The 15,929-nt window shown below is 43.6% G+C and overlaps 1 protein-coding gene and 1 non-coding gene across 5 annotated transcripts in view; one reads left to right on the forward strand and one right to left on the reverse strand.

Annotated features, from left to right (window-relative positions):
* Positions 1–15,929, forward strand: part of ABHD6 (abhydrolase domain containing 6, acylglycerol lipase) — a 49,308-nt gene that overhangs the window by 21,138 nt on the left and 12,241 nt on the right. For all 4 annotated transcript variants that reach the window (XM_024746375.1, XM_024746373.1, XM_024746376.1 and 1 more), the window contains exons 3-6: positions 782–934; positions 11,478–11,634; positions 13,229–13,342; positions 14,650–14,782. In XM_024746375.1, coding sequence (XP_024602143.1) covers positions 816–934; positions 11,478–11,634; positions 13,229–13,342; positions 14,650–14,782 — 523 coding nt within the window. In that variant the 5' untranslated portion in view covers positions 782–815. The remainder of the gene's footprint in view (positions 1–781; positions 935–11,477; positions 11,635–13,228; positions 13,343–14,649; positions 14,783–15,929) is intronic.
* LOC112400633 (U6 spliceosomal RNA) lies at positions 15,420–15,526 on the reverse strand. Its single transcript, XR_003003439.1, has one exon. It is a non-coding gene; the product is annotated as a U6 spliceosomal RNA (small nuclear RNA).

Genomic DNA, 15,929 nt, shown 5'->3' on the forward strand with positions numbered 1-15,929 from the left:
CACACACAGGCAAACCCAGATGCACACATGCATGTACACAATGCACACACGCTCACACACACATGCACATATACATTTTTTCTCTCCTCAACTTTTAAAAGTGAGTAGCAGATATTACTATTCTTTATCCCTTAATACTTCAGCAGACGCTAGGAACAAGGACGTTCTCTTACATATAAACATAACCACAATTTCATCACCACACTCACTGATACAATAATATTATCTAATAACCAGTCCTTACTCACATTTCCCCAGTTGTCCCCAGTTTCCTTTATAGCTTAAAAAAAACTCCAGGGTCATCTTAAGGATTCCTCATTACATTTAGTTGTCCTGCCTATTTAGATCTTTTAAAGCACTTGTCTCCTGATCCTTGCTCTCATTCTGTGTCATTCACTTCTCTGTTCTGCTTTGCTTCTTCACTTTGTCTCCTGAGATGGACTTTCTTTTTTTAAAATTAAAAAAAAAATTTTATTTATTTTTGGCCGCATTGGGTCTTTGTTGCTGCACGCAGGCTTTCTTTAACTGCGGCGAGCTGAGGCTACTCTTCGTTGCGGTGCGCGGACTTCTCATTGCGGTGGCTTCTCTTGTTGTGGAGCACGGGCTCTAGGCGCGCGGGCTTCAGTAGTTGTGGCTCACGGGCTTAGTTGCTCCAGTGCATGTGGCATCTTCCCGAACCAGGGATTGAACCCGTGTCCCCTGCATTGGCAGGCGGATTCTTAACCACTGTGCCATCAGGGAAGTCCCTGAGACGGAGTTTCAATACTGTCTCTCTCTTCAGCCCCTGCAGGTGTCAGCCAGCCCTAAAGAGCAGGATGGATCTTGACGTGGTTAACATGTTTGTGATCGCGGGCGGGACGCTGGCCATCCCGATCCTGGCGTTTGTAGCCTCATTTCTCCTGTGGCCTTCGGCACTGATAAGAATCTATTACTGGTAAGTTCATTTTATAGTTCAAGTTTTCAGGAGTATCATGACCATGCCACCTTCTCTGCTTGTCCTTTTTGGTTGTGGCTGTTCAACATTTATCATGAAATATTTCAAACTTACAGAAAAGTTGAAAGACATCCTTTCTTGAATGTTGGGAGTGTTCCTGAAGTAGTGGTAGCTTCTCCCCAGGTAAATTCTTCCAGGTTTCTGATGGTGTCTTTACTCAGGAGACCACCCTGTCTCCCAACGTCACTGATTCATGGTAATTCCTTTGGTTTTTCTTGGTCGTTGGATTCTGATCCAGTGATGTCTTGACAGGTACAGTGAAATACACTGAAAAATGAGTTAGAAAGAGTAGGATCGTGGAGATGGCATGGATAGGACAGAATGGTTTTAGATTTTTTTAAAAGCAATCATTAGTCGCACCCACCCAGGGACGCCCCCAAAAAACAAAAAAAGTGTTCATTAGTAAAGTGACGGAAAAGAAATTTCCAAAACTTCTGTCATTCTTGAGTCACCTTTATGCTTCTTGCTCTATCTGCATACCACCTCTACTTTTCTTTTGTATTTTCTTTAGAGTGACTTTTTAAGAAAACCTTCAATCAATTTAACAGTGACATATCACTACCTTAAGTGGAAAGCTTGCCATACATACCAAAAATATTAAATTAATGTAAGAAAGTAAAAATAAGCACAATGCCATTAAACTCTGTTCATAAATTCTAGCCTAGATACCATTGCCTACCAGACTCTCTCCTTTCTCTGTGTTAAAAAGTCTGAGAGGTGTAAAAGGTATAGAGCCTTTCTCCTTGATGGAATCAGAAGGTTAACAGTTGAAAAGAGAGAAGCTTTCTCATGATGTGCCTCAGGGACTTTTCATGCCACAGTCCATTTACCAAATAAAATCACCTCTCACACTCCCATGGATTCATCCCATGATGAAGGAAATACTGAAATAGACGTGGTTCCTCTCTGTGCCATAGGGAAGCACGCTGAGATTTAATCACAACTTCTGGAACTTAGGACTGCGTTCTGTGCCCTGAGAAAAGAATGCAGGGAGGTGGTGCCTGTGCCCTTTATCTGCCCTCTGTTCTGGCTCCCTTTTGTTTCATTAGAGTGTGGAATATTCCGCCTGCCAGCCAGGCTCTGATCCTTGAAAAGAAGCTAATTGAACAGAAGGGAGCTTTCATGTTTCACTCACTCTTGTGGGGAGGTGATGACCCCTTCATAGGGTCACCCAGGACCCACCTCCGCATTGATGAAGCTAAGACTCTGCCTGCTTAAATGCCATAGCCCTTGAAGCACTGGCAGTAGGAGTGCTTTGGGGCCAAGGCTCCCATGTGGCCCCTGACGTGGAGAGGCCAGAGTGGTGTGCCCCTCTCCAGCCTTGAAGTGGAGCAGAGAATGCAGTTCAGCGATGTGACCCGTAACCATGTGTACGGCTGCATGCAGAGGTGTGATTATTCCACCCACCACATGCGGAAACCAGCCTCTGCTGCAGTCCCCCGACACCCAATTCCTTGGGCCATCGCGGAGAAGGCTTTCAGAGTCAGCATGTTAGAATAATTTTGATGCTTGATCTTTCAAGAGAAAATTAACTTCATAGCAAATAATGGACTTTTTTGAGTTAAAATTCATATAATTTAAACTTCACCATTTTAAAGTGCACATTTAATTGGCTTTCACCGTACTGTGAATTACCACTATCTAATTGAGAACATTTCCATCTCCCCCCAAAGAACCCCCATACTATAGAAAGGCTCTATACCTTTCATACCTCTCACCTCTCAATTAGCAGGTACTCCCAGTTTTCTCCTCTCTTCATCCCCTGGTAACTAGTAATCTACCTTCTGTCTCTTTGGATTTGCCTGTTGTGGACATTTCATATAAACGAGATCGTACGATTTGTGTTTTTTGGGGGTCTGGCTTGCGCTTTTCAAGGCTTACCCATGCTGCAGCGTATATCTGTACTTTGTTCATTGTGATGGCTGAATAATGGTCCATTGTATGGTTATACCACATTTTATTTATCCAAATGGACGTTTGTGTTGTTTCCACTTTTTGCTATTATGAATAATGCCTCATAGCAAATAATTCACTTTTATGAACAAGTAATACCACCAAAACCCAGAGAGGCCCCGCAGAGAACATTCAGTCCTTTGTTATTTGACAGCGCAGATGCAGGTGACCTTAAAGCCTGCCCATGCCTGTCACTTCACTCAGAGCTGTAGCTGGAGGACGAACACAAATCTCTTTATTTTGTGAACTCAGCCACACAGGCCAAGAAGAAACCCAGTTGGCTGGGGAGGATGAAAATCCTAGAAGTCCTTTCGGATTATGCCGGGTAGCGCTGTGGCAGAGGGGCTGTGATTATAGTAATAGAACCTGTAATGCCATTGCAGAGTCGCTGGAATTCCTGTGGGTGGCTTCCCCCACCCCACTGAAACGCACAGCCAGTTTGCTTCAAATCACCTCCCTGCAAGTGACACTTTCACAGTGGTTGTCATAGGATGAGCAGCTTTGCTGTGAGTCACTTAACGTCCCTTAACCACAGCTACTCCTCCAAAGGCCTTCATTTACTCAGCTGCCCGTAACGACCACCCACAGGTTCACCCTGCAGACCTGGCTTAGCCAAGTTAATTTTCAGGATTGCGATGTGAACAGGAACAGCAGGCAGTAGAGGTAGCTGGGCATCCCTGTTACCCCAAGCCACGCTGCCGAGTGAGCATATGGGTATGAGGAAGGCATCTCGGGGCGCTCTCGCCTGGACTTCCCTCTAGGCCTTCTGAGTTCCTCAGGGCACAGTGTCCCCGGTGGGTCACAGCCAGCCTTCAGAGAACTCTCTCTGGGTCTTAAGTGTCCCTGGAGCATGGCTAGCATAGTTCCACAGAGATGGGGACTGTGATAGCTCCTTCAGGAGATGGCAAACACGTGGCTGTGAGAGTCCACAGACAGCCACACTGGAGATGCCGTGGCCACTGTGGGTGACATCAGGGGCTGCTCTGGCTTTCGTTTTCTAAACTGTCAAAACTGTTCACCGGGGCTTCCCTGGTGGCGCAGTGGTTGAGAGTCTGCCTGCTGATGCAGGGGACGTGGGTTCGTGCCCCGGTCTGGGAAGATCCCACATGCCGCGAAGCGGCTGGGCCTGTGAGCCATGGTCGCTGAGCCTGTGCGTCCGGAGCCTGTGCCCCGCAACGGGAGAGGCCACACAGTGAGAGGCCCGCATACCGCAAAAAAAAAAAAAAAAATACATATAAGAGAGAGAAGAGGATAATTGGAAAAGAAGAAATAAAACTGATGTTGTTTCTGATGGCATGATTGTGTACTTAGGAAGTCCAGAAGAATCGATAACTTGTTAAAATTAAAAATGTGAGGGGCTTCCCTGGTGGCGCAGTGGTTAAGAATCTGCCTGCCAATGCAGGGGACACGGGTTCGAGCCCTGGTCCGAGAAGATCCTACATGCTGCAGAGCAACTAAGCCCGTGCACCACAACTACTGAGCCTGCACTCTAGATCCCGCGAGCCACAACTACTGAATCCACACACCACAACTTCTGAAGCCCGTGTGCCTAGAGCCCATGCTCTGTAACAAGAGAGGCCACCGCAATGAGAAGCCCGTGCACCACAACAAAGAGTAGCCCCCGTTCACCACAACTAGAGAAAGCCCGCGCACAGCAACGAAGACCCAAAGCGGCCAAAAATAAATAAATAAATGTGAATTTGGCAAGATTGCTAAATACAAGATAAGTAAACAAAAATCAGTTGTATTCTTATATAATAGCAACAAACAAATAGAAAATGAAAATATCTTGTATCAACAAATATAAAATACCTAAGAATAAATCTAAAGAACAACGTGCAAAGCCTTTACTCAGAAAACTACAAAGTATTAGAGGAATTTTGAGCGATCTAAATTAATGGAGGGGATAGACAATATTTGTGAGTTGCAAGACTTTCCAACAGAGAGATGTCAGATTTTCCTACAGTGACCTGTAGATTCAGTGTACACACGTTTTAAAATCCCAGCAGGTTTTTTTCTTATGGAATTTAATAAACTGATTCTTACATTTATAAGGAAAAGCAAAGAGCCAAATTAAGCAAGACAGGGCTTCCCTGGTGGTGCAGTGGTTGAGAATCTGCCTGCTAATGCAGGGGACACAGGTTCGAGCCCTGGTCTGGGAAGATCCCACATGCCGCGGAGCAACTAGGCCCGTGAGCCACAACTACTGAGCCTGCGTGTCAGGAGCCTGTGCCCCGCAACAAGAGAGGCCCGCGCACCATGATGAAGAGTGGCCCCCGCTTGCCGCAACTAGAGAAAGCCCTCGCACAGAAGCGAAGACCCAACACAGCCAAAAATAAAAATAAATAAATAAAAATTAAAAAAAAAAGTAAAGAAAAATTAAGCAAGACAGTCTCGAAGGAGAACAGTATTAGATGATTTACACTGCCAGCTATCGAGACTAATTATTAAGCAACAGCAGTCAAGACGGTGAAATTGGCACAAAGGACAAATAAACCAGCGGGACAGGAGAGTCCGGGAGCAGGTGTGCATAGATACGGTCTGTTGAATTGTGACAGGTAGCACTGCTCTGCAGCAGGGAAAGGGGACTAGGTTAACTAGATATCCATCTGAAAAACAGTCATACTTGACCCCTTTGGCAGGTAGAATGACTAAAACAGCCCCACCAAGAACTATCTCCATAATCCCCAGAACCTGTGAGTATGATGAAATATCACTCCCACGGTTATGTCATATCATATACACTTGACCTAAAGATGGGGAGATAATGGCCAATAAACATGTGAAATGATGATCAATTTTGTTGGCCCTAAGGGATATTCAAATTAAAACCACAGTGAGATACCATTTCACACCCATCGGAATGGCTAAAATGAAAAGGGCTGACTGGCAATTCCAAGTATTGGCAAGGATGTTGTATTAGTTCCCTAGGGCTGCTGTAACAAATTGCCACAAACTGGATGACTTTCAACAACAGAAATTTATTCTCTCACAGCCCTGGAGGCTAGAAATACTAAACCAAAGTGCTGGCAAGGTTGGTTCCTTCTGGACGCTCTGAGGGAGGATCTGTTCCATTTCCCCCTCCCTAGCTTCTACTGGTTGCCAGCAACCCTTGGCATTCCTTGACTTGTAGTTGTGTTACTCCAGTCTCTGCCTCTGTCTTCACATGGTGTTCTTCCTTCTGTGTGTTTCTGTGTCCTAATTTCCCTCTTATAAGGACACCAGTCGCATTGGATTTGAAGCCAACCCTAATCCACTATGACCTCAACTTAACTTGACTACATCTGCAAAGACCCTATTTCCAAATAAGGTCATATTCACGGTTTCCAGGTGGACATGAATTCTAGCGGGATACTATTAACCCACTACAGATTTGCAACAACTAGAATCTGGTGTATTGTTGACTGAAATGTAAACTGTTTCATCCACTTTGGAAAACTGTTTGACAAAATGACCCACTAATTTCACCCAATAGAAGTGTGTATATGTATTGATCAAAAGATATATACAAAAATGTTCCATAGCAGCTCCATTTATAATACCTCCAAACTGGAAATACCCAATGTCCATTAATACTGTAATAGATAAATGAATTGAGGTATAGTCATACCATTATTCACACAATGGAGTACTATATAGCTATGAAAATGGAAAGAAGTAATGCTACATTTTACAACATGAATGATCCTTACAAACATAATACTGAGTGGAAGGAGCCAGATACAAATAAGAACTTATTGTATGATAAAATTCTAAAACATGCAGAACTCTCCTGTTTGAAAATGAGGTAGTGGTTACCTTTAGGAGGTATTAATGGGGAGAGGCATGAGGTGGATATCTGGGATGCTGGTCGTAGTCTAGACCTTGATCTGGGTGGCAGATAATGGGTTCATTCACTTTGTGCAGATTCATCAGGCTGTACACTTATAATATGTGTACTTTTCTGTATTATTTATACTTACATTGAAAGTTTCTCTAAAAAATAACAATGAAGGTTGTAGAGAAATTGGATCCCTCATATACTGCTAGTGGAGAATGTGAAATGATGTAACCACTTTGGAATACAGTCTGGCAGTTCCTCAAAAGGTTTTTTTTTTTTAAAAGCTACTATATGACCCAGGAATTCTACTCCTCCATGAACTGAGAACACCCAAGAGAACAGAAAACATATGTCCATAGGAAAACTTGTATATGTATGTTCATAGTGGCACTATTCCTAATAGCTCAGAAGTAGAAACAACCCAAATGTCCATCAACAGATGAATGGATAAACAAATATGGCATATCCATATGATGGAATATTATTTAGCCTTAAAAAGGAATAAAATACTGATATATTCTATAATGGATGAACTTGAAAACACGCTAAGAGAAATACGCCAGACACAAAAGGCCACATATTGAATGAACCCATTCATGGGAAATGTCTAGAATAGGCAAATCCATAGAGACTTGAAGTAAACTAGTGGTTGCCAGGAGCTGCAGAGGAGAATGGCGAGTGAGTGCTCATGGGTATGGATTTCTTTCTTTTTCTTTTTTAATTGTGGTAAAATATACACAATATAAAATTTACCTTTTTAACTATTTGTAAGTATATAGTTCAGTTGGGTTTCTTTTTTTGTTTTTTGAGATTGAAGCAGTGCAAGCTTTATTCAATGGCCAGAGAATGGAGAAGTGGGAACTTAGTTTACAACTGTCAACTTAGTTTACAACTATTACCTTAATGGCGAGAAGGATTTGCTTTTCTGGGGATATAGTTGTTTTACAATGTTGTGTTAATTTCTACTGTATACAGTGAAGTGAAGTAGAGTACCCTATGCTCTACAGCAGGTTCTCATTAGTTATCTATTTTATACATATTAGTGTATATATGTCAATCCCAATCTCCTAATTCATCCCACCCCACCCCCCTTTCCCCGCTTGGTGTCCATATGTTTGTTCTCTACATCTGTCTCTATTTCTGCAGTCAGGTTTCTTTTTGATAAAAATGTTCCAGGATTAGGGGTGATGGTTGCACAACTTTGTGAATATACTAAAAACACCTCAGTTGTACCATTTAAAAGGGTGAATTTTATGGTATGTAAATTATATCTCAATAAAAAGAAATGTATATTCAACATCCTTGTCCTTAGGGAAATGCAAATGAAAACCACAGCAATATACTACACACACATTAGGATGGCTATTATTTAAAAAATGGAAAATAGCAAGTGTTGGTGAGGATGTAGAGCAACTGGAACCCTTGTGCTTTGCTGGTAGAAATGTAAAGTGGTATAACTACTGTGGAAAAGTTTAGTGGTTCCTTAAAAAGTTAAACACAGAATTACTATGTGATCCAACAATTGTACTTCTCTACCCCAAAGAATTGAAAGCAAGGACTCAAACAGATGCTTATATACCAATGTACATAGCAGCATCACGCACAACTGCCAAAAAAATGGAAACAATCCAAATATCCATCAATAGATGAATGATAAACAAGATGTGGTATATACATACAATGGGATATTATTCAACCTCAAAAAGGAATACAATTCTGATGTACGGTACAACATGGATGAACCTTGAAAACATTATGCTAAGTGAAATAAGCCAGACACCAAAGAACAAATGATTCCACTTATATGGCTATAATATTTGTCACAAAATTTCCCACAATTTTCCCTGGAATTTTGGCAAATGATATATTTGAAGGACAGAATCTTTTTTATATGATAATAAAACTACCATTTATTGAATATTTCCCGTGTGTTGGGCATTGAACCAGACTTTGTAATGGATTATCTCGTTTAATCTTAACCATATATATCCTTAGTAGAATGCAACATTTTCCCATATTATAGATGAGGAAATTGAGTTTCACGATCATATAGCCAGTAAATGAATGAGCTGGGATATGAATGACTTCTCACAGTATTTCCCACCTCCACTCCAGATACTCATTTTAATAGTACCTTGTATATGCTCCCATGCATTTTGTCTGCAGGTGTGAGTAAATATGAATATATATCCTCATCTCCCTCTCCCTTTATTTTACACAAAGGGTTAAAGTTGGTCCATTTAGGCTATTTGCTATTGTCAAGACTTGGCTACCTCTTTGGTGCGAAGTATACCACAAAGTGAATCTCTGATTGAATTAATTATCTTTCATCTTGGAGAGATTCTTCATGCAGAGAGTTCAATTTGTTTAGATGGTAATTTCATATTGAAATCAGTTTCAGGCCAAACTCCAGCACTGCCAAGTCTTATGTAACCAACAGAAGCTGAGCTTTCAACCAGCTGCCATATGTTGTAAGGAATAAAACCAGAGGACTGATGAGATAATTCTTATGAAACAAGTTCTCACTGTCAGAGTCTCTAGGAAAAATATATCTGGAGTGGAAGGCAGGGGAGGGCATATGACCTTTATCAAGCTTATCCACCATAGTGGAAATTATGTCTGTACGAAACCAAATGTTTGTTACCCATAAATTCTGCATCACAATTAAAATCCAAACAGTTTTGTTTCTTTTTTTTAAGCAGTCAACTCAAGCAAAATCCAATACTTGAGAATGAATAGCTTCTTTGAAACCACACTAACACTGAAATATGGTTAAGACTCTGATGGCCAGTCCTTGTGTCTGAGTGATTCCCTGGGCCCAGCAAAGGGACCACGTTTCCAGAGCCCTGAAGACAAGGGGGATAACACCCCAAAATATGGTCTGATTTTCCACTCCACGTTCATTGGCCAGGCAGCTGCTAAGAACAAAGGCTGCATCTCCCAATACCTGGCCAACAAATGCAGTATATCCTCATAAATTGATTGCTTCTCTGAGGTGCCCTCAAGTGTATTTGTGGAGAAGCTTCAAGAACAAGTCAAGGAGCAGCTGTCCTTCTATGAGGCTGAAGAGATTCCATGAAAGAATCTGGATGTCATGAAGGAGGCAATGGTTCAGGCAGAGGAAGCCGCCGCTGAGATTACTAGGAAGCTGGAGAAACAGGAGAAGAAACGCTTAAAGAAGGAAAAGAACAGCTGGCTGCAGTTCCCCTTGCATCTTCAGAAAACAGCATCAGTGCTCAGGGGGAGTGCAAGGAGACAAGTGCAAGACCCAAAAAGAAGAAAGTGAAAGCCCCAGGAGGCTTTTCAGGAGAATGGCACGGAAGATTCGTCGGTCTCTTTCTCCAAACCCAAGAAAAAGAAATCTTTTTCCAAGGAAGAGTTAGTTAGTAGTGATCCTGAAGAGACAGCCGGCAGTGGAAATCTTCCCAAGAGGAAGAAATCTTTCCCCAAAGAGGAACCAGTTAGTGACGCTGAAGAGTCAGGAAACAAGAGTGCCCCAAAGAAAAAGAGGAAATTCTCCAAAGAGGAGCTATAAGCTGTGGACCGGAGGAGGCTGCTGGCAGCAAGAGCAGCAGTTCCAAGGAATGAAAAAGTTCCAAAAGCTCCCCCAGGAAGATTAGAATGGACCTTTCCCTGGTGGGGCGTAACCTGCAGGGATACTTCCCAACCCATCTCCTGTATCCCAATCAAAACAAATTCACAAGAATAGATAAATAAATAAGGTTAAGACTCAAATGCAGAAATTGGGTTGGTTGAAAGGCTAATTAAACTTCCAGCTTGCTCAAATAAAATTACAAATAGGCCAAGTATTGTTTTTCACAGCAGTCACTGGAATCACCCACACTGGACAGCTGTGAGGTATGTTGAGTCCTGAGACAATAAGGAATCCAGGCATCCATCAGACAGCCTCCTGTTGTCCTTTCTTGCCATCCAGAGATTTGTGGATGTGGAATGACACCACCGCCAGCAAGTGCAGCCTTGATGAGTCCGATTCTTCATCTCCATGAGTAGCGAGTTGTAGGTGACAAGAGGGAACACACACTTTACCTTTAAGTCTTCTGATGCATTTCCTTCCAATTAAAGTACCTCTGCAGTGAGGTCCTCTAGGACTCCAGGGCGACTGCCCTGCACCCAGAGTCACTCACGCCTGCACGTCCACAGCTGCTTGTCCCAGATTTCAGGTGTCAATGAACATGGCCCACCAGGAACTGCAAACTGGCTGTCTTCGAGGGGAAACCACCTTTGTCTTGGCATTTCTGGAGTCCTTCCCAGCCTTACCACCAGCCGTTTCCAATTCTGTGAAGCTCAAAGAAGCAAGGCAGAGAAAGGGCTCAAGTTAGACACCCAGTGAGGTCCCATTGTCTGCTCCTTCTTTGCACTGCGATTCAAAACTGCTAGAAATTCATGTTAACAAAGGGTTATTATGTGTCGTGCTTCTTAAGAAAACACCCCCTTTTCCCTTTCTAATAGACTGCTTAGTAACATATATACATGTTACTTACAGAATATTCATGTAAGAGTGCTTTCTGGAATGGTTTGGCTTCGTCCTCCTTGAGGGTGAAGCTCTGGGGGCTCCAGAGACATGCGTGGAGGACGAGGGCTGGGAAAAGCGTTGGTCTTACTTCAAAGTGAGACTATACAGAGTCCCCCTCCCGAAGCTGCTTCTCTGGAGCTCAACGACTTTGACTTGCCTGTATTTTCTGTCCCCAGGTACTGGAGGAGGGCACTGGGCATGCAGGTGCGCTATGTGCGCCACGAAGACTATCAGTTCTGTTACTCCTTCCGCGGCAGGCCTGGGAACAAGCCTTCCATCCTCATGCTCCACGGATTCTCTGCCCATAAGGACATGTGGCTCAGCGTGGTCAAGGTGCAGTCCTAGAGCCTTCTCCCTTCAGAGGGTGTCACTCAGTCAAGAAGAGGTTTCCACTTGGACACGGTGTCATCAGCAGGGGTAGAAAGCCAGGGGAACCCAGAACTGTGGCTCAAATCATCCTAAAATTAATGCAGTATATTATTCAGATCCTTTTATCAGACAAAATTTACTGAATTGAATGTTATTTGTAAAATCTGTGCCTTAAAAATCATTTCACCATATGAGTATTTCTTAGGGAAGATTTCTGACACTCACCTTCATCTCAGGCCTGTCATGACTATCAAGATCCAGCTTTCAAAAACTCACTTGTTTTTTTATACTCCAAGATTCTCCTCTTCCTTCCCCTCCTCCTCCCTTTTCTGTTTCTCCTTCTCCCCTCCCCATCTCCTTCCGTCTTCCTTCTATTTCTGCTTTTTCTTTTCCTTAGCCCTTTAGAGAAACAGTCTTGATCTGGCAGCTTTCTGGGATAGTTTTCCAAATCACTCCCTTTCTGTCCTGGTTTACTTGGGTGTGGCAACTTGCTTTACTGGTAAGAGTGAACAGCTGGTGAAGATGGGGGCTGGGAGAGGTCTTGGGAGGGAAGCACCCCAGGCTCCCACCTCAAGCAGGACCGTGCCCGAATGACCCCAAGTATGCTTCACACCAGGAGGAAAAGGCTCATACATCCTCTACTTCCTTATGTTCTTTTTTTTTTGGCGGTACGCGGGCCTCTTACTGCTGTGGCCTCTCCCGTTGCGGAGCGCAGGCTCAGCGACCATGGCTCACGGGCCCAGCCGCTCCGCGGCATGTGGGATCCTCCCGGACCGGGGCATGAACCCGTGTCCCCTGCATCGGCAGGTGGACTCCCAACCACTGCGCCACCAGGGAAGCCCCTTCCTTATGTTCTTATTTCCAAATTTCACTATGAGGACAGTCATCCTCATGCCTTAATGAACCTCTCACTTGCTGTCTCCATCTTTCATACAACTGGATATTTGTTTATTGATAGCTGATGTTTCTCAGATTCCTGGTTAAATGTGGCACATATTTAAATGGAAGAAAGTGTTTAGGATAAAAATACCCTAGGAATTAGACCTAATGCAGGAAAAAAAAAAAAAGTTGAAACCAGAATTAGGACGATCAGACATGGTTCTTAGGAAAAGCATTGCTCCTGTGGGCTCTGGAGCTAGACAGGACTCTGGGAGAGCAGAACTATCCCTTATAGTCCCAAGTCAGTGGCTGCATGACAAGAGTTAAGTGTGGAAGGGGTGAGGGAAAGGAGAAGGATGTAGTACCTGCCAGGTGGTGTCAAGAAAGAGCAAAGGACGCAGGCCTGCTACCCTGACCTTTGTCCCCCTTTTCCAGTCATTCCCCCGAGTCCCCTTCCATTTCTGTATTAGATTTTGGGGGTTTCTGCTCCCTATAAGGCTACTGGCAATGTTCATTCACATCAGATGTTACTAGGGTAAGATACTGGGTGGTCCAGGTTCATAACCTCCCAGGGAGTGGCTGTCCAGGTCACTTGGTAAGTGGGGGTAGCCTCCCCAGAAAAATGGGCAGACATGTTCTACACTGCACATACTGACACTCTGTGCCTGTGTATCCTCAGTTCCTTCCAAAGAACCTACACTTGGTCTGCGTGGACATGCCAGGACATGAGGGCACCACCCGCTCCTCCCTGGATGATCTGTCCATAGATGGGCAAGTCAAGAGGATACACCAGGTAAGCAGGAGGCTCCACCAAAAATTGCCCAGGTGGGTCTTGCCCACTATTGCATGCCCAAGTCTGAAGAGCAGGCAAGGGAGTTCCATTCTGACTCAACCATTCTCTAAGGCATCCTGTCTGCAAGTAATTGCAAACAAAATGGCAGCAGCCCAGTGGTGTCCTTGGTCAGCTGTGGAGGACCAGGGCTTATTGCAGACTGTTCTCCTCTAAGCCTATTGCAGTTGTTTCTAAGGAAATGCCACCTGGGCGTTTTCTCAGCTCTTCAGAAAGGGAGTTTAGAATTCCTCAAGACCATTTATTTTTTTGGAGTCTATTTTTCTGCTTACCAGCTACATGATGACAATAACAGCATGTCTGCCTACTTGTAGAGGATGGGGAGGGTGCTCTTTGCATTTTGTTCTAATTTAGTATCTATTTTCAGCCCCCTCTGACTGGGCTTTCAAGGTCATGGGGCTCATGAACTATTTCAAAATTTAGTGGTTCATAAGCTTCAAATTGACATATTTTCCCCAGTTGAGGATATTTATTTAATGCCTGCCCTTCTCCCCTCATTGAACTGTGTATTCTGTTGAGGTCAGGAACTTTGTTTCTTTGACTCTTTGCTGTATCCTCAGCAGCTGACCATAGTTCCTTGTACATAATAGACATCCAATAAATATTTTTTAGGTGAATGGGCAGATGGGTGGATAGTTGGTTGAATGGTTGGATAGATGGAAAGTTGGATGGATGCTTGGATGAATGGTTGGATGGTTGAATAGACGGATGGGTGGATCGTTACCTGAATGGATGGTTGGATGGATGGGAAGGCCTGTAAATTAGGGCAGCAGTCAGCAAACTGTGGCCCGTGGGCTCTGTTTGGCCTGCCACCGAGTTTTGTAAGGTAAATTTTACTGGGACTGAGCCACACTCACTCACTCGTTAACATGTTGTCTTTAGCTGCTTTTGTGCTACGACAGGAGAGTTGAATAGTTGCAACAGAGGTCATGTGCCGCACAAAAATTTTCCCAAGAAAATATTTACTCTCGGAACCTTTATTTTAAAAGTTTGCTGACTGATGAATTAGGAGAATCCTTGTTGATTTTATACTTACAAATGACCCTTCAGTAACCTGTGTCAGGTAAAGAGAAGTACATGCATGTAACAGGGCTCATCTGGATAATAGATCCAGTAGATTCCAGATTCCCTTTCATCAACAGTCCTTTTCACTTGTCCCCATTGGAAGTACAGAGGTTTTCTACTCTGTAATCACCATTGTCATTGTCCACAGCTGTATAACCAAGCCTCTTTCTCATTTCCCTTCCTAGTTTGTAGAATGCCTCAAGCTGAACAAAAAACCCTTCCACCTGATAGGCACCTCCATGGGCGGCCACGTGGCTGGGGTGTATGCTGCTCACTACCCATCAGATGTCTGCAGCCTGTCTCTTGTGTGCCCTGCTGGTGAGTTACGAGGCTGAAATAACCCTATGAGTGACTTGAGCACAGCAGGGTCTGAATCTCTGAAGACATAAATGGCAATGTCTGCTCTGACTGTTTTTTTTTTTTTTGTGGTACGCGGGCCCCTCACTGTTGTGGCCTCTCCCGCTGCAGAGCGCAGGCTCTGGACGCACAGGCCCAGTGGCCATGGCTCACGGGCCCAGCCGCTCCGCGGCATGTGGGATCCTCCCGGACCAGGGCACGAACCTGTGTCCCCTGCATCGGCAGGCGGACTCTCAACCACTGCGCCACCAGGGAAGCCCTGACTGTGTTTTTAGAATCATCTTTTTGACGATATTTTAGAGATACTAATCAGATTGCTTCAGTGATAGATACAATAGTTGTATAACCATAATCATAACCATATTTTTTTTATTTTAACATCTTTATTAGAGTATAATTGCTTTACAATGGTGTGTCAGTTTCTGCTTTATAACAAAGTGAGTCAGTTATACATACACATATGTGCCCATATCTCTTCCCTCTTGCATCTCCCTCCCTCCCACCCTCCCTATCCCACCCCTCTAGGTGGTCACAAAGCACCGAGCTGATCTCCCTGTGCTATGCGGCTGCTTCCCACTAGCTATCTATTTTACATTTGAAAAATATGGAATGCTTCACGAATTTGCATGTCGTCCTTGAGCAGGGGCCGTGCTAATCTTCTCTGTATTGTTCCAATTTTAGTATATGTGCTGCTGAAGCCAGTGCTTGAGTTTTAAAATACAGAGCCAGCCTTGTTCCACAGGGTTTGTGGTGGTTAATTTAAATGTGTATAGTACTTTACAACATTTAAATACTTTGAAATATAATGATAATATTAACATCCAACATTTATTGAATTCTTATGAACTAAGAATTTATATGGATTTATATGGATTTAATTCTTGCCTTAACCTTATGAGGTGAAGGTACTATTATTGTGCCTCTTCCTTTTTTTGCTGAAAACTCAGAGATCTTTATTCATTATAAGATTTTTTAAATTAATTAATTTATTTTTGGCTGTGTTGGGTCTTCGTTGCTGCACGCGGGCTTTCTCTAGTTGTGGCGAGCGGGGGCTACTCTTCCTTGCGGTGTGTGGGCTTTTCATTGCTGTGTCTTCTCTTGTTGTGGA

This window comes from Neophocaena asiaeorientalis, unplaced genomic scaffold (genome assembly GCF_003031525.2).
Source record: "Neophocaena asiaeorientalis asiaeorientalis breed wild unplaced genomic scaffold, Neophocaena_asiaeorientalis_V1.1 scaffold251, whole genome shotgun sequence".
NCBI classification, from domain to species: domain Eukaryota; kingdom Metazoa; phylum Chordata; class Mammalia; order Artiodactyla; family Phocoenidae; genus Neophocaena; species Neophocaena asiaeorientalis.